The sequence below is a fragment of the Anguilla anguilla genome, chromosome 6 (assembly GCF_013347855.1).
Source record: "Anguilla anguilla isolate fAngAng1 chromosome 6, fAngAng1.pri, whole genome shotgun sequence".
NCBI classification, from domain to species: Eukaryota; Metazoa; Chordata; class Actinopteri; order Anguilliformes; family Anguillidae; genus Anguilla; species Anguilla anguilla.
Window position 1 is genome coordinate 8,985,042 of NC_049206.1, and position 27,495 is coordinate 9,012,536.

The 27,495-nt window shown below is 48.2% G+C and overlaps 1 protein-coding gene across 1 annotated transcript; it reads right to left on the bottom strand.

Moving 5' to 3' along the window:
* Nucleotides 1–1,272: 1,272 nt before the first annotated feature.
* On the bottom strand, nt 1,273–27,280 carry ccdc24 (coiled-coil domain containing 24). Its single transcript, XM_035420821.1, has 9 exons — nt 27,198–27,280; nt 26,596–26,829; nt 22,066–22,232; nt 14,568–14,726; nt 12,839–12,943; nt 9,539–9,593; nt 5,975–6,038; nt 3,387–3,501; nt 1,273–3,058 (listed from the first exon to the last, which is right to left on the bottom strand). Exons 2-9 carry the CDS (start codon nt 26,761–26,763, stop codon nt 2,476–2,478), a joined length of 1,416 nt encoding a protein of 471 aa, XP_035276712.1. The 5' UTR covers nt 26,764–26,829; nt 27,198–27,280; the 3' UTR covers nt 1,273–2,475.
* Nucleotides 27,281–27,495: the final 215 nt, after the last annotated feature.

The window sequence follows — 27,495 nt, forward strand, 5'->3', positions numbered from 1 at the left end:
CATCTCTTTTCAAACTTACATGAGCTTTATGTATTTTGAGATTATTAAAGAGAATATATCCTTTTCATAATAAATTACTTCAAAGACAATTCCTTGTCTTATATTTATTGAGTAGATGCTATTTAAATATGTTTTCTTTCAGCATAATTTAAAACTCACATAAGATGGCTCCAAGAGCTAAAAATAATTAAGATGATTCCAAAGGGCTCAAAATAGGGTTTAGGGTAAGGGTTAGGAAAGTAATTAGGGTTAAGGTTATTTTTTTATTTAAAAAAATATATATATTTTCAGTGAAATATAATTGCTCTATAAATGACTTCCACATTGCCTTAGATACAAAATATTGAGATATTTAAAATTTTTCAAATATGTCGTCAAGCACATTTTCATTAATTTATTTCATTGTGGTTGTTGAATAAACCGGAATAAAAATGAAAAAAATCCGTCTCACTGAAAACATATTAAGAATTTTAGCATTTTTAATAATTGGGTTCAGGGTTAGAGTTGGAGTTAAGGCTCAAATTAGGGTTAGGGATATGAAAATGGTGTCAGGGATGAGGTAAGATTAGAGTCATGTTTAGGAGCTTGGAAAAGATACAGGGCAAGAGTTTGTCTGATTTCTGTTGATCCAAATTATTTGTGCTCGTGAGTTGTAGGACTATAGCCTTATACACATATTCACATTTTTTCAGTGAAATACATTTTTCAAAACAAAATGACCTCAAACATTTTTCTTTTTCATATTTGAGTTATCATCAATTTTAGCTGAAAAATCTAATATTACAAATGATTGTTTAAATTACACACATCTCAAAACAATTTTGCTATTTCTCCACTGAAACAAATCTAAAATCATAAATGTCTTCCAACACATTTTCATTCATTAATGTCACTGTGGTTGTTGAATAAACATGAATTACTTTTTATATTACTTTGTATTTTTTATTTTATTATAGTCTTATTTTGATGTTTTCCAATGGGTGTTGGAATGTTTTTCACCAAATAGATTTTTCATCATAAATGTTTTCAAACACATTTTCATTGATTTCCTTGTGGCTGTTGAAGAAACATGGTTTCAATTGAAAAAAAATTGACATATTTAGAATTACTTTTTTTCTAATGTTTTTTGAACATTAGACATTAGTCATTTATTTTTATGTTTTCCACTGTAATAGACATTTCATCAATAAATGCTTTCAAACATTTTCATTTTCACCGTGGTCATTGAAAAAACAATGTCAGTTTGAAAGAAAAATACATAAATTCCATAAATGTCTTGAAACACATTTCCATTCATTTATTTCATGGTTGTTGGATAAACATGACACTGCATCCAGTTTAATGAAACATTACATAGCTTCTTTTTTTTTTTTTTTTTTACTTTCTTGACATAAGACTGTAGTCTCGCGTAATATAGTCCATCTAAACACTTCAATTTGGTTTAAAAGTGACAGCAATATGTGAATCATTTCGGCAAAAAAAAACAAGGAGAATGGCATAGCACCGAAGTGAAAAGGAGTGTCCTGCAATATAGGCCAAAGCCCACATTGATAACTGACCTGGTACTAAGACATTGTGAGACCTATATAAAGAAATGTAAATATACTGCCCTCAGAAACCAGTTTGAAATCCATGGCACATGACAGCATTGAAAACATGAAGAAATATTACAGAAGCTGCCTGAAAGTCATTAAACGCTAAATCACTATGGACGTGTAGAGTGCCCACATTTAGGATTGAAGATCAATTTGACGTTTTGAAAATTTGCCGCTTATGCTAATGGAAAGGTAGCAATTCCTCCCTCATCTGAACTGTAAGTTAATTGCCCAAATTAAAAGAAATATGTCACAAAAGTTTTCCAAATTACTAAGGAAACAGAAAGCAGAGATGATTTTAATGGATTTTTAAGACTTCAAATACTTTTTAACATGTTCCTTTTAATGTGTTTTTCAGCAGTGTAACTGATTAAAAATACTTAAAAGTACAACCTTTACGATACTTGTTTTGATTTCTTTGCTCTAGATTTTGACTCCCAATCTACAATGACATGGAAATCAACACTTTTCACTATTTTTACAATGTAAACTCACATACAGCACAGCTGTCAATCTTGTCATCATGTGACATATGAGCTTTTCCTGTACAGCCTCCTCTTCATGCCGAATTACAAAACCCTGCACCCCTTGTCTGTGTTCTGGGAAGCCAGCGTTACCACAAGAGCTAATTAAGCCTACAGTAAAGAGGAAAAACACAAGGCGTACAGCTTGAAGGGATAGAGTGAAATTGAATACAGGAAGCCCGTGATGGTAGGAGAACGAGGCTAGATCAGTCTATTAGTGTCTCTCTGCTTTCAGTCAGCTGGTGTGCGTGTCGCAGGGTAATGCTTTTTTGATTGGTCAGAAAGTCAGCGCTACCACGTCAGCTCCTCCCCTCTGGTGTTCCGTGAAGTCTCTCCCCCATCACCACTGTCTGTGCTCAGGTGGGGCTGACCAGGCCACCTTGCGGCAGGCGTAGCCGCCTGGCGACATTCTGCCCTCTGGTGGCTGGTTTCTGCACTGCGGGCGGAGCTGGTTTTAGCACGCTGACGGGCGATGCGGGGGCCGTGTCCTCATCGCGGGTCTGTCTCTGCGCGGGGGGGCGGGGTTGTGCAACGCTGGCGGGAAAGGGGCTGCAGGAGGGGCTGTATCCGGACAGGCCGGGGCTGGAAGTCCGCGCGCGCTCTTCCCGGGCGTGGGAGTCGGCCGCAGGCCGGGTGTCTCCGGTATCGGGCGCTGTAGGGGAGGCCGGGTTAGCGGGAAGCAGCTCTGGCGCGGACCCTGGCGCGCCGGCCTCGCCGCGCCTCCGCGGCACCTCGTTGCCACGGTGACAGGGGGACTCCGGGGTGCGGCGCGAGCGGTCGAGGATGCGGGCGGGCGGGCGCGCCGTTGACGCCGGAGGGAGAGACGGCTCGGCTGGAAGCCGGGGCGGTCTGGCCAGCGGAGGTTTGTCTTTAGAAAAGACGGGTGGGGGCGACCGCACAGCAGCGCCGGCTGCAGAGCCACACCTCTGTCCTACAGGCCTGAAAAACCAACACAGCAGGAAGCCAGCGCCGTGAAGTCTGATTAGGCTTACTCACCTCCATCCAAACACAACACATGCTAATCCGGCATCACTACTTCAGTGTGACAAATACACCAAGCATTACATTACCACAAATGTGAATCCCGTTATATTACTATCGCTATAGGCCTTCGCTCTCACGCAGAGAATCAGCTATGGAAGGATTAGCGTTAGACTAGATAAATTCCCTATTAGAATAAAGGAATGGGGAACAGTGATTTGGGTAATGGCAGTTAACCAAAGAGTTTGCCACAGCATGTTAGTGCAGAGGCTGTGACAGAGCTCACCTGCACCCCTGAAGAAGTCCGCGACCTGCAGACGTCACGCGTGCGAGTCGAGGACAGGGCGCGGCCTCCCCCAGCTTCAGGTCCTTCTGGATCAGCTTCCTCTCCTCCTTCAGCTCTGTGGACCGGCGCGGAAGAGCCGTCAACTCCCGCGCGAATCCAGTAAACAGGGAAGTCATTGCCGATGCAGGACCGGTTCTACTGACCCTCTCTCCCCCCCGCGGTGCCGCGTGAGGGAGAGGGCCCGCCCCCGCATTTACAGTTCGCCGCGGCGTCAGGTTCACCGCCGCCATAAAGCCCTCGCGGTTTTAATTCGCCGGGAGCAACGACGGAGAAAAAAATGCCATTAGGAAGACACGTCCTGCCTCTCTTAACAATCACTCCCTGCTGCAAACAGCCAGCTCACAGAGCGGAGGTTTCCCCTGCAGATTACCGGCCTGGCTGCCTGACAGGATTCTAATGTAGCGCCATTAAGCGCCAAATGACAGTTGGCGAAGAAGGGGCCCTGCTTTTGCTTATTGACGGCTGTGGCTTTAAGCCCATTTGCGGGGGGGGGGGGAGGGGGGCTGGAATGGACAGGGCACTTGAATTGGACGGGCCGCCCGCAGTCGGAGATTGACAGGTGAAAAGGCAACAACAACAATGGCCTCATGCGTCGAGCGAGCACCGTGATCTATTGGCTTTTTTTTCGGGGAAGAAAACTTTGTGAAGACCTTTTGCCCCTTTTGAAAACAGGCTGTAGGACTCAGCTATTGGCAGCTGCACATCACTAGACCAGGCCTGCTGTTGGGCCCTCCATAACGTTTGGGACAAAGGCCTTTTTTCCCCCTTGATTTGACTCTGTACTCCACAATTTTATATTTGTAATCAAACAATTCACAAGTGGTTAAAGTGCAGATTCTCAGCTTTTATTAAAGGGTATTTTAATATATTATGATTTCACCATGTAGAAGTTACAGTATTTTCTATACATAGCCCCCCCCCCCCCCCCATTTCAGGGAACTATAATTTTTGGGAAATATTAATGTTATAAGTATATTGCTGCATATCCTTTGCAATGACTGCTCCAAGTCAGTGAATTGTTTTACTACAAATCTAAAATTGCAGAGTGCAAAGCCAAACCAAGAAGAAAATGTGTCTTTTCCCAAAACATCACAGAGGGCACTGTGTCTTCAAGGATATACGAAAGGAAAGTGCTATTCTCTTAACAGCCTGAAACCAGGCTCATCTGCTCTCTGAATTCCTCGGGCCTGTTACTGGACTCAGACAGAAGTGTCAAAGAGGGGCCGCTGAAACGCCTTCAACCACGCGGTAATTAGCCGTAAGCATTCACAGTATGGGATCTAAGATAAGCTCTGAAAACCACAGCGGGTTAATCGGCCACCATTACCCTTCTGTGCGACCGCGGCGCTAATTAACCACTCCGCTGGCTCGTCAGCTGGCGACGCATCTCGCCGGGAGCCGTGGTTACGCAACCGTACGCCGCGCAGATGCCCGTATCCGAGGCGACCTTCCGCGCTTTTTTTTTTTTCTTGCAGCCCATTTCCATAAATGCATTAATGCAGCTGGATTTTTTTTTTTAACAGAGCCACTGAGCAATCAAAGGCAACGTCCCACGCTCAAGGGTACGAGCGTGGAGGCGCACCCGGAATGCTGGAACGGGACGTCCCACCCAGCACGCTCGGACGCAGGGTGCACAGCACTGCTCAAAAGTCTGCATTGTAAATATATTACTCACAGCTATATTCTAACATGCAGTGTACACGCGTCTATTCCTCTATTCGTTTGTTAACTTAAACCTGAAAATGCGTGCTATGTGCTAATAGGAAATTATGCAATTTACACATAGCTGGGGTTTTAGTTGTTATTGCTAAAGAGCTAAAGAGCTTTATTCACACTGAGGTTCCATCATAAATTGTCATTTTAGCGGCTGTTTAATGGTTCTATCTAGCCTCAAGCCTGGTTACACGTTCATTTTGTAACAGAAAAAAACATCATTTTGAAAAAAACCTTATTATGTTTGTGCCACATCTAGCCACTAGATGGTGGTGAAAGGCTATTTATATTTTATAAAATCGTTCCATACTTTCAGGCATCCAAATTGCAAACATTTTTGATGAAGTCCCACTTGCAGACTTAAATGGGCATTACTGGGGACTTTCCATCTCCAGACCATTAAAGGCAGCCTCAGGCAGGCAAGCCTCACATTCTTTCAGAACAGACTCACGGTTTTTGGTGCATAAACACTTTCACTTGCATCTCCTCCTCAAATTATTTCAACAAATTCCTCCAAGATTTGAGCTGGTGAGAGGTGGAGAGAGGTCCTGCATTGGTAATGACTTCCCTATTTACTGGTTTCACGTGATGTCACTTCCTTTATTTGCCAGCCAGTTCAGGTCTGAAAGCCAGGTCTTGTACAGCATCTAACCCACTGACTTGCACTGGCAGGGCATGGGTTTGCCAACTGAACCATTAGCATGTCAGAGGTGAGGAGGTGTGGCTTGAAAAAAGTCACATGAGTGAAACCAGCGAATAGAGAGAGCCCAGTGGGCGTGCCCTGGTTTCAGAGGGTGGGAGGGACAGCTGCTCACCTGATACAGTGGGCTCCTGGGCGAGGCTGTCGCATTGGCTCTGGTGCTTCTGCTCCACACACTCCTGGAAAGCATCACAAACACTTCAGATTAAGAGTCCTGTCATACGCACCCACCTCCTCCCCCCCCCCCCCCCCCCCCCCATGCTGAATTTCTGGTGGCCTCACACAACGCAAGGACCAGTAGTTCAGCTGAGGTCGCTTTTTTGTTTTTAATGATCAAGTACATTGCTCAATCAAATAGTTTAAAAAGGCTAGCTTCCATTCGTGTTTTGAATTATTGTGCTGAAGTCATGTTCTCCATCAGCAGTCTGCCAAAACAAAAGCTGTGAACTGTAATTGCTTTGCAGTGAATTTGGAGAAACCACCAACAAAAACACACTAGTCAGTTGTTCAGATGTGGGGCGTCTTGTTCAGATTTGACGGCGCGAATGAACGCCAGCGGTCCTGAACATTAGGCAAGATGGCGTGCGAAAAGAAGTGACTGGATGAAAATGTAGGAGGGGGCAGAGAGGTGCTCCTGGAACGGAGCGGATTATCAGGGAAAGGACCCGTCACAAGACGCAGCGCTCGAAAGCTAAAGCGCAAATATGTGCGTGGCCTTCCACGGTGACCACATCTCCACAGCGCACGCGCTCCGTCTCAGACACGCTGTAAAAGGAGTTAAACACCGGCTCGCTGAAGAGGGCAACAGCAGTACGCCTCTGGCAAACGGACCCTTCTGGTAAAGATCCCTCAGCTAACCGCAACTCCCAAGCCAGTGCCACTTCAGCGCCGGCATGCAGTCCAGGGTAGACCTTTATAGCCTCAGCAATACAACCCCATTACAGCATATCATTATTGTGTGTTTGAGCGCATGTCTGTGTGTGTGTGTGTGTGTGTGTGTGTGTGTGTTTGAGCGCATGTCTGTGTGTGTGTGTGTGTGTGTGTGTGTTTCTGCCTGTGTGTGTGCATGTGACTTTCTGCATGTGTGTGAGTGTGTGTGTGTTTCTGCCTGTGTGTGTGTCTGTGTGTGTGCATGTGTCTGTGTGTGTGTGCATGTGTCTGTGTGCGTGTGTGTGAGTGTGTGTGTGTGTTACTGCCTGTGTGTGTGTGTGTGTCTGTGTGTGTGTGCATGTGACTTTCTGCATGTCTGTGTGTGTGTGCATGTGTCTGTGTGCGTGTGTGTGAGTGTGTGTGTGTGTTACTGCCTGTGTGTGTGTGTGTGTGTGTGTGTGTGTGTGTGTGTGCGCGCATTCCCACTGTCTAGAAACGAAGCGCTGATGTCAGCTGGTCGCCTCCAGTTATGAAAAACAAACGTATAAATGGGGTGATATCTGGTTACCGCGGAGACTTTTAATTTTAGGCGCGAGGGCAGAGTGGCCGGCGGTTTCCAGCACCGCTGAGGGGAAAAGGGGACGCCGGATCGGCAGCCCGCCAGAGCCCAGCACAGCGTCAGAACCCCAAACCCCCAGAGAGGGGACGGGAGGCCGGGAGACCAGCGCGAAATCAAGGCCTCTCATTTAAAAAAAAAAAAAAAGCTCATCTCTGGAAATAAACCTCTCATTATTCATCTCCGCGCGGTGTGGAAAGAGCGCCTTGGCCATCGCCGACGGCCCCGTCCGTGTTCTGGCTCTCTGTCCGCGGCGTGTACCGCCGGTGTGTGTGTGTGTGAGTGTGTTCAGGCCCGCGAGCGGCTCGGCGTTAAGCAGCCTGTGTAGCGCGCGCCATGGCTTGGCCCGGCTCGTGAGACACTGGAGCCGTTTCCTCTCTCCTGTCGCTCCAGACAGGCCCGGCTGCTGAAATGGTTTCCTCTGTAAAAACAGCGGGTTGCCCGGATACAGCGAGGATTCCTGGCTCCGCATCCCTCTCAAAGCTAATGAAATCCTCACTCTTTCCAAGTCCAGGAAGCAGGACAGGGAAATTGATGCCTTTAATTGCCACCCACCTGATCAGTTCACAAAAACAACAACAGCAACATACTCGGTGGTGAGAGGACGCCCCAGATTTCTGCTCAAACAGCTACCGTCTGTCTTGTATTGTGAAGACCCTTCACACTAGAACATTCCTTACAAAATAAACCTGTGAAGGAATGCTTGTAGAGATATTCACTTGCACGTTTTCTCCGACTGCCGTTGTCCAAGCATTGCCCAGATGCTTCTGCAGTAATAAAGCAGCACATCCAAAGGCTTTCATGTATAATTCCTAGAAATGATGTCATGAAAATATACAGCTCTTAGCGAGAGGCGCTCAGTTGCGAAACACAGAGTGGGCCACTTGTGCTAAGGGAAGGGACTGTTATGCATTCCGCTCAACCCTCGCCCCAAAACCGCAGGGCAGAGCCTGTGTGTGTTTGTGTGTGTGTGTGTGTTTGTGTATGTGTGTGTGTGTGTGTGTTTGTGTGAGAGATAGAGCGATAGAGAAACAGAAAAGCAGACAGAGAGAGATTCTCTATCTCAGGGTGTGTCTGTGTCTGTGTTCCACAGTTTGCTCAGACAGCAGCTGTGGGGTGTAGGACTGTCTGGTCGGAGCGCACAGTGGGATCCAGGAAGTGTCCCCGCTCGTCTGAAGGCAGATCAATCTTCGGCACGGTGTGTCTGGCCCCGGAGCTGGAACGCGTTAGCCAGGCCAGACGCGTCGGCGACGGCAGCGCACGCAGGCCCGCCTGCGCATGCGCGCGTCCGCACGAGCAGCTGCGGCTGCATCCGGGGGCTGCGGCTGGGAGAGCGCGCGGGCGAGCCGCGAGACAGACGGCCGCACCGGCATCCTCGGGGTCGCCCTGGCGACCGCACCTGGGAGGAGTCTGCGCTCGCCTCCGTTCCACCTCAGCCATGAGCCCCCCCTGACCAATCAGACCCACGCTGGCGCGTCACACGCAGACGACCGTATCCCTTCACTATGAAGTGAAAGCAAGAAATTAACCGATCCCTCTGGTGAACACTGGCTTCTCGAGTGCCTCTTCAAATACCACATTCACTTCTAACAGTGCTAAATTCCTCTGGACAAAACCCATCGCGGCCTTCCGATAGCGGATTCCGCAGGAGCAAGAGCGCGCAGGTCACAGGTAAACACCTCGCCCCTACAAACGCACCAGGAGCAGACAGAGGAAAACGCGGCATGAGGAAAACAGACTGCTGTAACCGTCCATGTTCTCCTACGGGCATCTCAAGTGGGCGAGAGTTACGTCAGGAGGATACCGGTTACGAGATCTGGCAACCTTTGCGGGCTTTGAAGGAGCGAAAGGGCCAAGACCCTCTCCACAGAAAAGCTCAGATGTCTCTCCAGACGTCTCCTTCACGGTCTCTGTGATTCATCGCGGCCAGGGCTCGCTGCCCGCCCCCGCAAGGAATATTCCAGAAACAGACGCCGCGGACTCAGACGCCGGCTGGATGCCTTTCACCGCCCGGGTCAAGTTCGAACCCCTGTTTCCTCAGGGCTGCTCAAACAGCAGCCGCGATGGTGTCAGGTGCGTCATCATCGACGTGTGGATGCCAGCCAGAAGGAGAGGTTTCTGAAACGGGAGTTAGGCCAGAGAAAGCCGCCCCCCCCCCCATGCAGTAAAACCAGAAAGTAAACCAGCTCTTACCTGCAGAAACTGAATTTCCCTCTTCATAGATTCGACATCTTCCGTCAGGACAGACCTGTCATTGAAGAGAAATACACCACTCTGTACCCAACACAGATTTTCATAATGAACTCTACCACCTCTTATTTGTATTTAGGCAGCACACTCTCCAAGTCTAAAACTGTTCTACTTAAAGAAAATGAAGCCGATTAAGACCATTTATGAGACTGTAAAGTAATGAATCATATTTTACGGATCTGACTGCCTAGCAGACTGTCAAAACCATAGGAAAATATGACCTTTAAAAAAACCCGCTTGTGTCTGACCGCTGGTCTTTGAGTCTGCAGAGCGCGTAACTCACAGGCTAAGGCCTGGGATTGCACCAGCTTCCTCACCGAGTCTGGAAAGCAAACAGAAGCCGAGCGGCGTACGCTCCGCTCCTGGTGTAAATTCCGGCCGAACTCCATCACCGGGAGGCGGGAGCAGCTAATGAAGACTGGGCCTATTTCGGGGTCACGTAACATCAGAGCTGCCATCTCGGGCTCCTTTTTTTAGCCCGAGGAATCTTTTTACGTGTCCCGCAGCCAGAGGGCTCAGATCTGCTTCTCATTTTCTCACAATAGGAACTTTTGTTCTGTGCATGGAGGGAGAGGTCTGCCCCTCCCCTCCCTGCCCGCCTGTTTGCATTCCACCCCTACCCTGGGTAGAATGGCTCCACATGCCTGCCATACGGGCACAGGGGTCGGAGAGGGTGGGGCAGGGGTAAGAGAGGGGCGGGGGGGGGGGGGGGGGGTAGGGGAAGGTAGGAATGAGGGTTGGGGAAGAGTGGGTAGAGCAGTAGAGGTTAGGAGAGTGGAGGTATGCAGAGGGTTGTGGGGCAGAAACACACCTAAAGCAGCCACCAGGAGGTGAGCAAAATGTACTGGAGCCACTGCAGCGAGACATAACACTCCTCCAGATACGTGTTTGTGCAACTGAGAAGACCTATCCTCTCTGTTATAAACACACATCCTCAGAAGACCTATCCTCTCTGTTATAAACACACATCCTCAGAAGACCTATCCTCTCTGTTATAAACACACATCCTCAGAAGACCTATCCTCTCTGTTATAAACACACATCCTCAGAAGACCTATCCTCTCTGTTATAAACACACATCCTCAGAAGTCCTATCCTCTCTGTTATAAACACACATCCTCAGAAGTCCTATCCTCTCTGTTATAAACACACATCCTCAGAAGTCCTATCCTCTCTGTTATAAACACACATCCTCAGAAGTCCTATCCTCTCTGTTATAAACACACGTCCTCAGTGGTTGCCAGGTTGAGAGCCCTGAGCACGGAGGATTCATCTCAGTGGAATGTGGTGAGGAGAGTGGGGTGGGGAGGGGGAATACTGAACAGAACCATTACATCCCACGTCCTTTATCTCAAGCCCAGAGTCTTCAGTGAGATTACGGTCCTTACATAACACTGCTCTTAACCTCCACAGACCTGCCAATACATTACTGCCCCCCGTAGGGGATGAGAGGCTCTGGTCTTAATCTCAAGAACCATATATCCTACTATGCTGAAACCTACACTACACGGGCAATAAAATGAATCATATTTTTGAAAATATTTTCACTGCAACATGTTTTTCTCATCCAAGATGTTTTTATTAAGTCGAATAAATGAGAGGACTTAAAACTTTTTTTTCTGCCGAGTCTCAGGAGGCTATACTGTCCAATCACCAGCCAGGAAAGAAATTTTTGTTTTCCTTCTCAGACAAAACCCCTAAACTCCGTCCCAACGTCACACGCCTGCTTCTTCTCCACTCCGACTGCAGAACTCTTCTCAGACTGTATACCCCAACCTCAAAATGGAGTCTCAAAATCCCCAAGAACTGACAGTATGAGGGGGGCTTTAGTACTGCGTGCCTACAAATACTAACTGAAAATAAATATTAAAATGCCAGCGAGAACCACTGGGGGCACCGCTCTGCAAACAACTGTAAGGAGTCGGTTTGAGGGGAAACAGCTGTGTGAGCAATGCTACTGGACTGCAAACTCAAAGCACCTTAGCTCAATTAGCGGCTTGGCCAAGTGTGTCAGTAAATGGAAGAAACGTAATGCGGGGATGAATAAATTCAGATAAGCAAAATAATTCCCAAGAAGTGGTCAACGAAGCATCACATGATCAAATATGAAATGACTGTCCACATGTGCTGCAAGTGTGTATGAATATTCATTATAAAAAATGTTCTTTAGGTAACCATCAGTGGTTAGAGGCCATTTACCCCCTAGTTGCTTTTGTTTCTCCGTCAAATGCAAGCAGGCTTTCCAGTGCTGTCACTCAACTGGACAAATAATGGGCCAATGATTTGAGATGGAGGGCATTGTGGGAAATGTGATCTGGCCATATGTAATGGACAGTGACATCATGGTTGCCAGGTCCACTGAGTACACAGACTAATCCGGCAGTGGAAGCAGCTCGATAACTGCCATAGAAATACAGTTACCGTTCAAACAGTCAATTCCGTCCGAGGGCTGGAGTCTGGCAGACATATTAGCCTGGATCAATTGTAAGTCCTTGATTCAAATTAAAGAGGGATTAAAGTCTTATTAAAAATTCATTCCACTCAAATGTTCGTCATAATTCTTTGCCCATAACAGAGACTATAAGTCAAGAAATCCAGGAAACCTTCCTTTTTTTTCAGGATCTACGGGTCTACAGATCCTGAATCATAAACCACCCAAATCATGCAGGAAAACAGAGCCTGGAAACTTTGACCTTGTGGGACGCTCTAAGGCAGAGATGTCAAACTGGTACCATGGAGAGCTGACAGTATGCAGGCTTTCTTTTCTACTAATCGCTGCACCAGGTGATTTCACTGTATAGTGGATAACCAACCAGGGAAAGAGCGCTAGTAAGAGAAGCCAGCCGGCGCAGAGCTCGGTTGAAATGAAAGCCTGCTCACTCTCGGCCCTCTGTGGCACACGGCTTCACACCTGAGCTCTAAAGCCATCCGTTTTCCCCGAGCGTCTCAAAGCCATATCCCACGGACGTGTCCGCGGTGCACCCGGGTAATGCGAATACCAGGAAAGCGTTTTTCTCGGGGAAGGAGCGGCCAGGACGCGGTGACCTTGAGGGACGCTCTGAGGCTTCGGTTTCCTGCGCTGCTCACAGCCATATTCCACAAACATGTCAGCGGCACATTTCAGTAATTCGAATACCAGGAAAAGTACTTTTAAAAAACGATGTTTCCTCGGTTCGTGGGGTAAGGAATAAGACGGAGCGGCGGGGGGAGAATCCGGCTCCCGCCGCGAGGTGCGCTACTCACTTCAGGTGGGCCACCACCTCGTGGACGTCCCGCACGTTCAGCTTGTGCTTGACGGCGTCCACGCGGTCCTCGCCGCCGGAGCTGGCCGAGAGCCTGGAGCCGGACCTGCGGGGAGGAGATGCGCGCTGTTAGGACGCCGTGGGGCCCCGGGAGGCCCTGTCAAGGCCCCGCCGGGGGCCCCCGCGGCGCTAGGGCTCTCACGCGTTCACGGTACTGACCCCACAGACCTGGGCTAGCGTACGCCTCATTAGCAACGCTAACGGCCGCTATGGGTCAGCTCTGGAGACGGCGTGTGCATAAACAGGGCCGGGGGAGAGTGGGGGTCACAGGTCAACTGTCACAGCAGGGTTAAACTGAGGGATCGCTAGGATGCCGGAGGGCCAATCGCATCATCGTTATTCATCCCTGTCATACGGCACCGACAGACGCATGTACATTTGACTCCTAACTCAGGAGAGATCTGAGAAAATGATCGGCTACCTGGATGTTTATCTTTTAACAAAAGCCTGAAAACATTCGATAAGTATAACAGGAGGAAGCGTTTGGCAAGATGCACCAAACACAACTTTTTGGGGACTGCCTGTTGGCCTAATCAAATGGAAAACAGATTAGCAGCCTACAAAAATCGCCATTTAGACCACTATGCACAAACTAACAGACTCAAAAAAAGTTACCAGAGGACCATAAATCTTAAAATAATAACGTGCAGAATAAAACAACGAATGTCTTTAATTAAAAAACGAGGAACACGGTTCAGATGGAAATGACTCTCTTATGACACAAAAACACTTCATCAAATGCCTCGCAGTTTTAAAATTATTAACATATAATGTTAACACACATGTAGACATTATTATTCTTTTTTTTGTATTTTTTGGCTCAGAGTTCTAAAACAGACTCAAAGTTCTTGCGTTTAAATAATCCCTGTGGTGAAAATGAACCCCGAGTCCAAACATAGACACGAGGAAGTAAATCACCGACACAATTAAATACGCAAATGCCCCAAAAAGGGGCTTGATGAAGTCGGTAAATTTTTAAGTCTTCTCGGGAGAAGGCAGAGAGAAAATCCCTCTGTCCTTCCAGGGACGGAAAACGTTCTCCGTGGCCAAGCGAGAAGCATTGTCTTCCAAGAAATATTTATGATCGGGAGAATCTCCCAACTGCCAAATAAAGGGGCGATTTGCCTCCCGGCTCCCGGGGGGCTACGAGGGAGAGGGCCAGGTTTTGTTTCAGGGGTGACCTGACTGTTGTCACCGGCCCAAAGCTCGGGGCTGAGAGAAAGGGAGGATACGTTGGCCGCCATCGATCCGACTGTTAAGATAAAGGGGGGGGGGGGGGTGGGTCAAAGGTCACATCTGGGCCCTGGAAACGGCCAGCGCCTCCGGAGGGCCGTCGACACTCAGCGACAGTCCAGCGGCAGGTTGGCAAGTGCGACGGCCAAGGAATAAAATAAAAAAACATTTGGAGACCGAGCCGTCTGATCTTCGTCCTGTTAACTTAGAACGCGCCTTTCCGTCTCTTGTCCATAATCTAAGTTGTCATTGGCAACCAGAGCTTTTTAAAAAAATTTTTTACACAAATCTGCTCAGCAAGTTTTGTTTTCTATGTTTTACAGGACATGAAAAACACACGACGACGCATTAGCCATTAGCACCCAGCTTCAATTTCTCGTTCCTGAGGACGATTCCCCCACAACAGAAAGACCGTGAAGGGCTAGAGCCTGACCGACCTCACTTCCTGTAGGCTCTTGGCAGACTGCGGCCTGCTGGGAGCTTCCTGTGGGGCCAGATGGCTGCCTGCGCTCTGCGTCCGGCTGCGCTGACCGCTGCTGCTCATCACGTAGCTCACCACACTGGGGCTGTAGCAGGACAGGGTCGCTTCCTCGTCCCTGAAAATTGGGTCATTGAAATGTAATATGAATTAGTTACATGCAATTTTTATGGTGAATATGGCAAAATGAGGGAAAAACAGGCCCCCCCTCCACCCACCCATCCCCCCATCCCCAGTCTGGCTCGGCCTTCGCAGTGTGGCTGAATCAGGGGCTGTCAGTCAGGCTGAACTTGGGAAACCTGCGATCCAAATTCAGAGGGGGGCGCATCTGGGGAGGGGGGCGGAAATCCCTTCCAAAGTCCGGAATCCCAACGGCACCACTCCCCCTCACTCTCCCGCCAGAGACCAGAACTCACATTTCTGCTGCATTTCCTCAAAAATTCAGAAATGTTTCTTCAGATTTGTTCCAGAAAGACTTCACAAAAGCTCTCTTTGAAACACAGGATGGCAGAGAAAGAGAGAGAGAGACAGGGAGAGAGAGAGATATATTTGCATGTACTTATCTGTTTTTTTTATATAATTGATGGCATTACGCTGTACATTATGTACATTGTAATGTGTTTTGAAAAGCTTTGGCCACACATATACTGAAGTATGTCGTGCCAATAAAGCATTCTGAATTGAATTGAACTGAGAGAGACAGGGAGGGAGAGAGAAAGAGAGAGTGAGAGCGAGAGAGACAAGGAGAGAGTGAGAGAGAGAGAGAGAGCTGCCCGTCGAGCACTGAATCGCTCGAGGGGAGAAAGCCAGGGCCAGAGAGGAGCTCTCTCTCTCTCTCTCTCCCTCTCTCTCTCACAATCGGGCCATTGTGTGCCCCAGTGGGCTGCTGTGGGGGCCGCCCGCGCCCACGGGAGCGCCCACACTGAAGAGATTAAAACCGCGGAGGGGGCCGGCCGAGCCCCCACAGCCCCCGCTTTCATCCACCAAGCTGTCCAGCCCACAGCCCGCGCCAGAGGGACGGGTATACAGCGCCCCAGCCGAGATTCGGGTGGCTGGGGCGCAGGAGGAGGAGGAGGAGGAGGAACGGGGGGGGTGGGTGGGGTGTTTCCAGGGTCTGAAAAGGCTCGCTCCACCGTACCCTCACGCTATTGTGTGTTTTTTTGGGGGGTGGGGGGTTGGTCATGTGTGATCCTTTACAGCAACAGCAGGTGCAGAAAACACCCCCTGGCTCCGCCTCCATCAGCCCAACGCACCATTCATTCCCTACTTCCTGTGTTCCTGTGGCCGCTACTGAGCACGAGCAGTCGTACGCGCCTCACATTTACACCGCAGCGCTGTGTGAACCTCAGCCAGCGTCTCCTCCATCGCTCTCATGCTGTCTCTGTGTGCGACAGATTTAATGCGCAGAGCTACGGGCCTGCTGCCTGCACCGCGACGCGCTCCCATGGCCACCGCTCTCAGCGGCTCCTCTGTTCACGCTGCGGTCGTTCAAAACGGGCCGCGAGACATCTGGCCCAGCGCCGCAGAGCGCTCCGACGGGCCTATTATTCAGCCCCGCGCTTTTAGGGGGAGAGAGTGTGTGTGTGTGTGTGTGTGTGTTTATGTGTGTGTGTGTGTGTTTGTGTTTGTGCTTGTGTGTATGTGGGTGTGTGTGAGAGAGAGTGAGAGAAAAGAGAAAGAGAGAGAAAGAGAGTGAGAGAGAAAAAAGAGAAAGAGTGAGAGAGAGAAAAAAGATAAAGAGAGAGAGAGAGATTCTGTGCAGGAGCCTCTCAAAGTGGGACACACAGTCACCTCCTGCAGCTTCTTTCATTCAGTGCTGGCTCAGACTTTTCTTTCTCAGCTTTACAGAAATGTGAGCAGGTTCACTCGCACACCACCCTCTGCCTCCCTGGCCAATCCGGAGGGCTCCAGTAGTGGAGAGGAGTTTCAGAGAGCAGAAATCACTTTCGCAATCGCAATGGCGCCTGTAGACAATATTGATTTCCTGCAGGATTTTAAATGAATCTAGCAGTGTTAGCACAAGGGACAGCGAGGCAAAATAATACGGCAAAATAAAGACAACGCAATCTTCGAACAACGTGAAACTCAATGACATATTTGTGCATTCCTTCTGTGTAGAGCTGAGCAGAATTAAAGCTGACAACCTCACAGGTAAGTAACACCACAAAAAATAAATGACATTTTAAAAAATAAACAAGTTTGTGCCCTTTAATCCTATCGAATCTCGCCACAACAGCAACGGCTAGAACCGCAAAAATCTCCACTTCAGTTCAAAATGATATGAGAGCCCTTAGAGGGACGGAGAAGGTCAGTCTGCCCCGGAAAGTCACGCAGAGAGGAATAACAGCACACAGGCTGAGAGAGAGAGGGAGAGGGAGAGAGAGAGGGAGAGGGAGAGAGAGAGAGAGGGAGAGAGAGAGGGAGGGAGGGAGGGAGAGAGAGAGAGAGGGAGGGAGGGAGAGGGAGAGAGGGAGGGAGAGAGAGAGAGAGAGAGGGAGAGAGGGAGAGAGAGAGAGAGCGAGAGAGAGAGGGAGGGAGGGAGGGAGGGAGAGAGGGAGAGAGAGAGGGAGGGAGAGAGAGAGAGGGAGAGAGAGGGAGAGAGGGGGAGAGAGAGAGAGAGAGACAGAGGGAGCGAGAGAGGGAGAGAGAGAGAGAGGGAGGGAGGGAGGGAGGGAGAGAGCGAGCGCGGGCGGGAGAGAGCGAGAGAGAGAGAGAGAGAGGGAGGGAGGGAGGGAGGGAGAGGGAGAGAGAGAGAGAGGTATGAATCACTTCACAAGGGGAGGAGAGAGCGGACAGTGATGGAAACAGGGGTGCATTGTGACCGCTTTTCAGCCGCTGATCCTTGAGCAGCTTAGAAATGCGCACAGCAAAAGGGGAGGAGCCATAATCTCACTAACAAAGCTGGCACAGGGGCCCGCGACATCAAACGGCAGAGTCCGCACACACAGCGGGGGAATAAAGGCCTTTCAAATCGCCTTCCGCAAAAAGACGGATAAAATACGCCTTTTCCCGCCACGTCGTTCGCGCGGCCGCAGAGCTCGAGGCTTTCATCGCCACGTCGGGGTTTTCGTCGAAAAAGGTTCAGGAACCCGCCCCCTTCCTGTGCCTTTTTCAAAGTAGCCAATTTCAGCCGCCCCATTCAAAACCCGAAAACACCCCTCTGTGTTCCCGTCCCTCTATTCAAGCTGGCCCCTGTTGCATGATGGGACAGGTGCACGTCCATTCCCGGCACCTTCAACAAATCAAGAAGACAGTGGCGCTCCCGGGGACCACACACAAGGGGAAGTGGCCAAAAAAGGCGAGCCTCTTCCTAAGCGGTTTCCTTTGAAAGAGTTTGCAAGTTCCCCGTTCAACTCCCCCGTAAAACCCTTTTTTACGATGGCATTGTGAGCTGGTTACGGTTTCCTGCTCTGGCCAGGGATTGGGTGGGAGGGCGGAGGCCTGGAATGACATAAAAGGGAAATTATCCCGATTTGCCCCCATAGAGGATCAGCTGATTTACGGCGGGGGTTTTAATTGGACGATCAAAGCGGGATGCACCACACTGCCTATATGCACACTAACCAAGAAGAAAGTGCAGGACTGCCAGACGTGGACCACAATGCACTTCAAAGGAAACCGTTCCTGTGAAGGGAATCTGCTGGCGGAGGTTCTGAAAAACCTGTCGGTGATTTATAAGCGACAGGTGCGGCTCCTTTGAGATGTTTAGAGGCGTGAGGCGTCCAAGCGGGGCGACCGGGGGTAACCTGCACAGAAGCGGAGTTTAAGTGTCGCCCTGACGTTACGATGTTCTCCGTACTCGGGGGCGCTCGGCAACAAAAACCGAAATCCGCCCCCGCCGCGACGTGGCCTTCGCCTCGAACGCCGGCTTAAATCCAGCGCCGCTCTTTTCATCGCCCGCACGCCGCTTCCCTTCTTTCTCTCCAGCTGACGGCAGTGAAAAATGATTGCGTAACATAAACACAGGCTCGTTTGAAAGAGGAAGGACAGAATTCTCCACCCTGACATGATAATTAATGCTCTGAGCGACCGGCCCTCGCAGGCTATAGCTCAGCTTCAGAACCGCACTTTGTTGAAGCCTTCTGGGTTTTGTCTCTTTTCCTAAAGAGAGGGGTAAAAATGCAATTAACGGAGAACAATCGAGGAAGAGTTGGCGTGCTTTGTAGCATCCATAGCAGTTGCTGAGTGATGACCTTTCTCACAAATCGGGCCTATAGCACCTGTAAACAACTTTCCTTTTGTCAGAGGAAAATGGACATCTGGGTGCTTTGTTGGGCTACTGGGAACGGGGGCGCACAAAGTTCCCAAAATCAGCAGGGTCAGTGCAGAGCCCCACAGCACGGGTGCAAGCCAGGCAGTCCGGAAAAGGAAGTAATGGCCACACACAGCAACGCAATGACAAGAGCGGAAACGCTTATAGCTTATAGCTTATTATACTTATACATTTGCTTTGTTCTTTCTCACACAGTTGTTACAGTCACATAGTTATTCCGCAATGCTCCCGGTGATAAATGAGGGGTCTTGTTGTGCTGCAGTAGCAGATTACACCTTTTCCTGCAGCTGACACGAATAAGGGGGGGGGGGGCTGTAAACCGATAAAAAAGTACTTCCTGCCAGTACTTCCACAGCCTCTGAGTACGCGACTGTGCTGAACCGAACCCTGCAGACCTGGCGACCAAAGCCGCTCCACCACACTAAACACTGATCAGGGAAGACGCAAATAATAATTAGAAGACCGCACAGGGTGCAATTTAATCAGAGGGAAGACGTGGTTTTGGCCTAAGCTCTCGATAGAGAAGGTGGGGTTTTTTAAACATTTTTTTTTTTTTGGTATCCCGCACTTACACAACTTCCTTTTCATTTTCGGCCATCCGTCTCCTTCCATCTCTCGAAACCATAGGACACCGGGAACATAACTCACAGTGTGGCGCAGCTAAAAAAAAATTATTTTAGTTTTATTTCATGTGCCCTGTGCATTACAGCAGAGGCGCTGCCAGAGAAATAACCGCCTGTGAGGCACGGTTACGGTAGTGAACCCTGTCGTGAAAACGCTCTGCTAGCCCGGTCAGACTCTGGGTATGTCTGTTAGCTCACACCGCGGTGTCACCGCCGCACATCTGTTCTGGAAAGCTCTTTGTCACCGTCGCTCCTGACAGCCTGTATCCCCCTCTGTTTCTAACAGAGTTCTCTTTTTTTTTTTTTTAAATCGACAAACCGACGCAGCCCCCGCTTCCCCAATTTGTCCGTTTTTGTCTTTCCCTTTTCAGAAGGTGTAAAGCGAAAGGTCTCGACCCCCCCCCCCCCCCAGGGGTCATTCACAAAGGATGACAATGCTGTCAGCATCAAAAATTTATTACCTGCGACAAAGGCAGACGGAGGAGCTCGGGGGAGAGGTTCGGTGTCAGGGAAACGGGTTCTGAATGTGACACATCAAACCGCAGCGGTAGTCTATGAAGCACAGGCCTCAGATACTCCTGGCATCTGCTTTTCAAATCTGGCACAGCAGAAATTGTGCGTCAAGACTGCTTTTGAACGAGAGGAAATCAAACCACTTTTTTCCCTCCTCGCTAAAATCAAAGAGGATCTTTTGGGAACACGTCTAGTTCATTAGCTTTTCAATGGCCAACCCCATGCTTCTATACACTCTATCTGGCCAGCGTTCAGTTTGCAATGTTTCACTCCACACATCCACCCATGGTGTATCGGAGCAAACAATTTTGCAAGAGCAACCTTCTAACCTCCCCCTGGATCCGAATCTAATGTCAAAGCAGAGAATTTAGATCACACTGGCTTTACGTGAGGGCCATGATTCACTGTTACAGACACGAGGAGACGCAGCCTGTAAGGCAGGACTCGTGTTGCAATCCCACGCAACTCGAGTCAGAGCCGCGTCTCCGGGGGGATTGAGTATCAGCGTGAACTGTGGCTGAACCGGGTCCAGCCAGGCGTCCCCATCGCAGAGAGCGCAGCGAGCTCGAACAATTAGGGCTGTCACTGGATTCCGGATCTGGAAAACGCATCTGAAGGCTGAACGCTCTTGGACCGAAGCTCGGAAAAACTCGCTGCGAGGAACACATGGAAACGCGCTTCATCTGGGGGAACACGCACAGCGCCCGACTCGCACTCCGAAATACGGAATGCTCGCTCACGTGTCTTTTTCCAGCGAGCATTCCATATTCCGCAATGATCAAGCTGCTCACCGCTCCGCTCATTAGCAACTTGTTTACGCGGCGTGCAAACTTACGGCGCCTTACAAATACTTACTCAGGTAAAGGAAAAGGAGGCACATGACAGGACACAAGCACTAACAACATAAATATGAGGTGCCACCTCAGCTGTAAGTATAATATAGCATTTCATCCTAAAGGGGTATAAAAATCTCTGCATTCAAAAGGAAAAAAGTACTTGATGAGGTGACATTTTTTTATGGTTTTGCTCTGAATGCAGCACTTCTCTACTCATTCACTGACCTCTGCTCAAGGACACAGGCGGTACTTCACAACAGCTCCACTCTACACTCTTTTGGGCCCGCAGGCGCTCAGCCACACAAACACACGACACTTCCCTGCGTCCGAATAAGGAGTAACGTGCGACGGCTGACTGGAAACCGAAAATCGCGGTCCCCCCCCCCCCCCCCCCCCCCAGCCGCAGGAGAGCCGCGCTCGTGAACGTTCCCGTTCCCACAGGACTAAGCGAGCGCAGCCTCCCCATTCCAGTCAGAATTAAGAGCGGGAAATCCAGGGGGAGGCTTTTCAGCCAGCGCTCAGCGCCCCTTAAATGCAGCTCCAGCCTTAATCCCGCGGGAAGCGGGCTAGCACACTTAATGAGGGGGCTGAGAGCGTCGGGGAGATGATGAATTTAAGGAGAGGGGATCACGCGCCGGACGTGAAATTTGAGGAGAGTGCCGGATAGCTCCTGTTTTACACACAGGCACACGCCGAGCACTACTGCCTGGATGCTGAATGCGGCCTTCTGTCATCAGTGTGACTTGCTTGGACCGTTTTGATTTATATTCACATTTAAGAAACATGGAAGCTGATAAGAATCCAATTAAATTTAATTAAAAATTGAATTCTGCTAAGAACTAAATATGGATCTCGATACGCACTCTCAGTAATAAAGGCACAGAGGAGGTACAGTTTTGCTCATTAACAAACAAATTTCCCAAACGTACCCTGAAAGTACAATAATGTTCTACTTGTAAAATTTGATGTACCTACAGGGTACCGCCCCCAGTGACAAGCGTCAGTACCCTTTTAGGTACTTTTCCAGTGCCTTGTTTCTGAGAGTACACGCTGTGGTGCTGAGTTTAAAATGCACCCCTTGTTCTCACAAAGCACAGGCCTGGTGGAGACGTAGCTGCCTCAGGAGCGTCCCGTTCCAGGAGCGTCCCGTTCCAGGAGCGTCCCGTTCCAGGAGGGTCAGCCGGGTTAACCTGGGTGCTCCGCGTGACTCACCTTCCCTCTCTGGCCGCCTTCTCCTTCAGGGAGAGCAGCAGCAGCCGAACCTCCGCCTTCAGCAGCTCCTTGACGACGGGGGAGTCGGCCAGGAGGGGGCGGGGGGGCTCGGCCCGGCCGCCCCGTTTGCGGCGCACGTCCTTCCAGATCTGCACCCACATCTCCACCTGCAAACCGTCGGCACAGGCGACAACCCCGTCCCATCACACAAAAAATCACCACTGCAGAGAATGTATTTCCGTGCCTCAGTACAAACGTACATGCATTACAACTCCGTGTGCTGCAGTCTCTTGGAGTACCATTGCCAGCAGGCTTTCATATCCAGACTGAGACTATAACTGGAAAACAGGCTAACCTCTTACAGTCTTTCTCTCTCGTGACATGATGTAGAGGGGAACTGTGAACAAACTAAAAAACTACATCCGAGGTAAAGACTCTCATGGGCCAGTCAATATAAAGCCAATATGCTACACCATATAGAGTTGGATGTTTCTTCCTTATGTGCTACTGTAAGCCGTCTTTTTAAACACCACCTTGAGGGAGCCAGCAGTTTTCAGCAGTAAAAACCCACATGATGCGTAAAAGCCGTGGGCAGTTGGGAGAAGACCAGCGCGCACAGTCCTGGCGAACACACATCCACTGCGCAAATCTGGAATCCATTAACGGTGTCTGCACCTGAGCAGCTGCCCTTCCTCCCCCCTCCCCCTTCGCGGTGAAGCCCTGAAATACACTTCAAAGGCTCCGGCCGTCCGGGGAACACATTAAACCCCGGTCCTGATCCCGCGGTGCCCCCAGGAACCGCGCCGACGCTCCGGCTCGACGCTCCGCCTCGTCGAGGGGCTGAACTCACGCCGGCCGTGCGCTGCTCTCACGCCCAAACCCCCAGTACGGCGCGCTCAGGCGTGTGCTCTGTCATCTGTCATCTCGCTAAGTAATGAGGCGTTCATCCGCCGAAGTGGCACAGATGAAAACAGCGAGATGACTCAAAGCTTCGGTAGTGGATCCTGACCACAATTTCCCATGCAAAGATGACATATGAATAATATAGGGGGCATTCTCCAAAAATCCACATTCCTTAATGTAAACATCATAATGTGCGAAAATGGCCTGGAAATTGGTGGGGAACACAATATGCAATGATATCAGGAATGACCGCAAAAGATACAGGTCACTTCAGGTTGAGACATTCTCAGGGTTTGAACTGGAATGAGTTCACCCCTCCCAACAAAAGAGACACTCGCTCAAACAGGACATAAATTACACCAGCAGCCAGTCTGCTCTCTCTGAACCCGGGAAGGCGCGACTAAAGATGGCCGACAGAGTCCACACACAGCCGCACTCTCGACGAGGGCTCGCGAGAGTGTTGGCTTTGGCTGAGACCCAACACCGTGCCAATGGCCTCATATCCTGAGCAAAGACTTGAAAGGAGATGCAATATTTTCTCTGAAGTGGCTGGCTGAAGGTCATGCCCTGAAGGGGGTTGGGGGATTGGGGGGGGGGAGGTGGGGGGGTGGGGGCTAGTCTATGTAATAAGCCTACTGTATGCCTGCTGCTGTTGAGTTATGCCGCTAAAGGAAGTGGGGGAAGGGAAAACAAACCATGAGGAGGAAAATGAAAGCCACTGCCCCGGGCCAGTGGACTGAAAGAGGGTCTGTGCTTTGCTTCACTGCTTTTTACACTGACAGGCCTAATTCCTCCCTGGATATCACAAGGGCATTATATCACAGTGCAGACGCACACAAGAAAAATGTCTCTGTGTTACATAAATGTAGGTAATACACTGAGCCTTATCAGTTATGTCAGATTGATCATCTTAAGCCCACGCTCGCTCTCTGACCCAATAAGCACATTTCAGACCCTCTGTTTTGTTTTTTAAAGAAACCTTTGGAGCAAGTGTTTGCCCTCAGTGCCTGTTTCATAACTAAAATATAATTTCTCCTTCAGGTAAAGCATTGGCTATCACTGCACTACTTCCAAAAACAGATCCAAACTGCACCAGTGACTGACTGTGGACGGCAGTCCTACAGTGTGACACATAACTGACAGTAGAGGGAGGGTTCCGGCCAGCAGGGTATTCCTTTCCTCATTGCACAACAGCGCCTCCTCTGGTCAATCCAGCGCATGCGGACTGTAGGCGCCAGCTATGATTATTATGCAGTGCTCCAGAGTAATAACTAAACAGCTGGTTGCGTGTGGGGTGTGATGAAACTGTAGCTGACTGCAGGCTAGTGTGTGGCCTCCCAAATTTACAGGGGAAGCTGGTGAAGAGCAACGGGCATGAAATCTCTGCCAAAAATCTAAATTGGAAAGTAAAGCAAAATTGAAAGCAGTAAAAAAAATAAATTAAAACAAGAAGCTATAATTTTCCTATGCTTGGCCTCTGCCTAAGGTGATAAATCTGAGTTAATTTATAAGAAAGATATGCAATCAAAACACTGCTACAGCAAGGACATGAACTCCATTGCTTAGTTATTATGCAATGAAATGATAATGATTTAAAACTTCAGCTATTAATTAACAACTTGGTTGTTCATGTGAGGCAAATTCCTTTGCAATTACATCACTTACCCCATTTTGCGTTTTTTTTTAATTTTAAGTCCTTTCTCAGGGTCACGTAATTTTCATTCCTTTTCTATCTCTGCATTGCTTTTCACATTGGGTTATCATAAGTAAATCTCCTGGTTCTGGCCAGTTTTACGATACATTTATGATACATTCGTTTATGATGCAAAGTTGTTAACAAGGAAAGAGTGAAAACTTTTTTCCATTCAATTTTTTGGTGCTGACTATAAACTTCACTGCACTGGTGAACTGGTTTCTCTACAGCCTGGCTGCTTAACTACCATCAGTGTGGCTTTGATATGAAAGAGAAATAAACTGTGCTTGTGGACCCATGGCACACAGTAAAAGTAGACTAAATTTGCTTAAATAACAATGGGTAAAAGAAGGGAGAGGTGAAATGAGTCATTATGAACATTTAAATTTTCCCTTCTTAAAAGTTTTCGCCTAATTGCATTAAACTCAGAGACTGCATTCCTCTACAACATTAAGAAAGGATTTACTCACAGTGGGCATTTAAAAATCTTCATGTACAGCCAAACATCTGGTTATGGTCTGGATTCGACTTTTATGTCAAATAACTTGTGTGGAGTTGTGCTTACATAAATGGATTTGCACCAAAACGGTTGAACAAGGTATTTAACCTGACTTTCTTCAGTATATACTTAGCCATATATTCAGGGGGTTACCCTGTATTGACACACAATATTCTGAGAAAACTGATAAATACTGTACTGCTGGATCTACATACTGTATAAAACCCTCAGTAGACTGTTCAGACTCTTAGTAGACATGTTAAGTATGTAGCAAGGTCATAACCACAATGCAAGAGCCAGTATAGGGCTTATAGCCATTAGCCAAGATAGTTCATGTCTGTTGTGCCAGTTGTTCTATACCCATTAGCTTATGTTTACTAAGACTGAAAGCAGTGCCCTGTGGGTCACTGACACAGTGACGTACAGTACATTAGGCTAAATGTATTCTAAGAAACACTACAATCTTCTAAGCTTGTAATATCCCATCAGTGGCAAATTTAACCATATTTATTTTGGAATTACAACATATTTACAGTGAAACAGACTAGCTGTTTGTGCATAACAAATTACTTATTGAATGCACTAAACAAGGAGCAATGCCTTTAAATTAGATCAGGCTTTTATAACATCTTTAGCCGGTGTGAAAATTTCTCGGAAGCAGAGTAGTGACTAGCCAAAGACGCTTAGAGAGACAAGGCATTCGGTTACTCCTCACTGTCCTGAACTGTGATTGGAGGGCTATAAATAAGATAGCAAGAACGATGTAAAGTATTTGCCGGTCTGAGAAACACGGTTCCTTTATTTGACATGAAAACACAGCGGGCCGAATTGAGCGCGGAACATTTTCCACCCTTGGTTTCTTTGCCCTGATGTCCAGTAATTCCAGACATACCCTTCCAAAGCAAACATTTCTGCAAACTTAGGCATTTAAGTTGTCTGTGGCTTCATGCCAGGCAACCCACGTCTCAAATTCTTAAAAACCAAGGGTAGGAGAAACTGCAATAAAACTTATTGCACTTGAAAAGTACAATGATTTATTTAATTGTGTGTGCATTTAATTTCAAATAAACTCTGCAAGGCCCAGAAACTCAGGCTAAGCCACTCCATGCAGGTAAAAGTCAGCGAATTTCACTTGTATATCCAAAAATAATATTTCCATCTCAACATGTTAAAAACCAGTGCTTACAAAATCTTACATTTTCTCCAATTCACCCAACATGCTGCTACATAGCTGTTCCTATTTTGCTGAGGTGAGTAAAAATGTGGATGTCATTTACAGATTTGAAATATATCCTGTTTACACTACCATGAGAGTAATAAAGTGAAGCAGATGGAAACAATATTATAGTACATTAAAAGTTTTTTTAAAAAAAATTGGAATTCACTGCCCACGCACTTACTAAAGCCACCCTGTCTGTACGTAAGAACGGTTTACCTCGGAGTACGTGTCCGTGCACAGGTCAATCAATGCGCCCCCAAGGATTCCCCTGATCTCCGGGAGTTCAGACTCTGGGATATGCTCCTTCAGCAGAAACCACGCAGGCGGTTCGGGTTCATAACTCTCCATGAAGTCGCTGTTCCCATCGTCTGGTTGATGAGCCATTCACCTGGCCAGTCTCGGACTCGGGAAACGGGGGGAATACCATGCAACTGAAATTCCCCAAAACACCTGTCCCATGTGATGGAAGTAACATGGTCAAATAGACATACAACCAACATTTATTCTTAAAGTAGCTAAGTTGCCAAGTTTATGTTTCCATATCCACAACGCATCGTCTTTTTTTTTTAAAAAAACATCCACGTAAAATTACTTTTCTAGGGAGATATTGTGTCGCTAGCAGGTAGCTACGAATGGGCTGACTAGCATGCTAGCGAGATAGTTTTTTTTTGTTTTAATGGATTAACAATTCGGAAGTAAGTTACCGGCGTATGAGTTTTAAATCGGGTATGACTTATGATATGTGGAATTATTCAAGAACATGTTCTACTGAAATAGGGGGACGTTGGGGTTAACACTCGCTAATTATTAGTACCCACCTGAGTTTTTAATGCAGAGCCTGTTCCTGTATCCAGTGTAAACATTCTTGTCTCTAGGAAGAACATCTCGCGAGATTACAATAAATTGCATTGTTTCGTCATATAGAAAAGGTGGCGTATTATATGCTGATTGTATGTCGTGTTCCATCCACTGTATAAAAATAGTCATACATACGTTCCATCTCTGTGATAATTAATTTTGTATTTATTTATTTCACAATACGACAACTGCTTACTTTACGTGTAATTTGTTTCCCATCCGAACTGCACCTGGTATGATAACCTCATTCGAAATCTA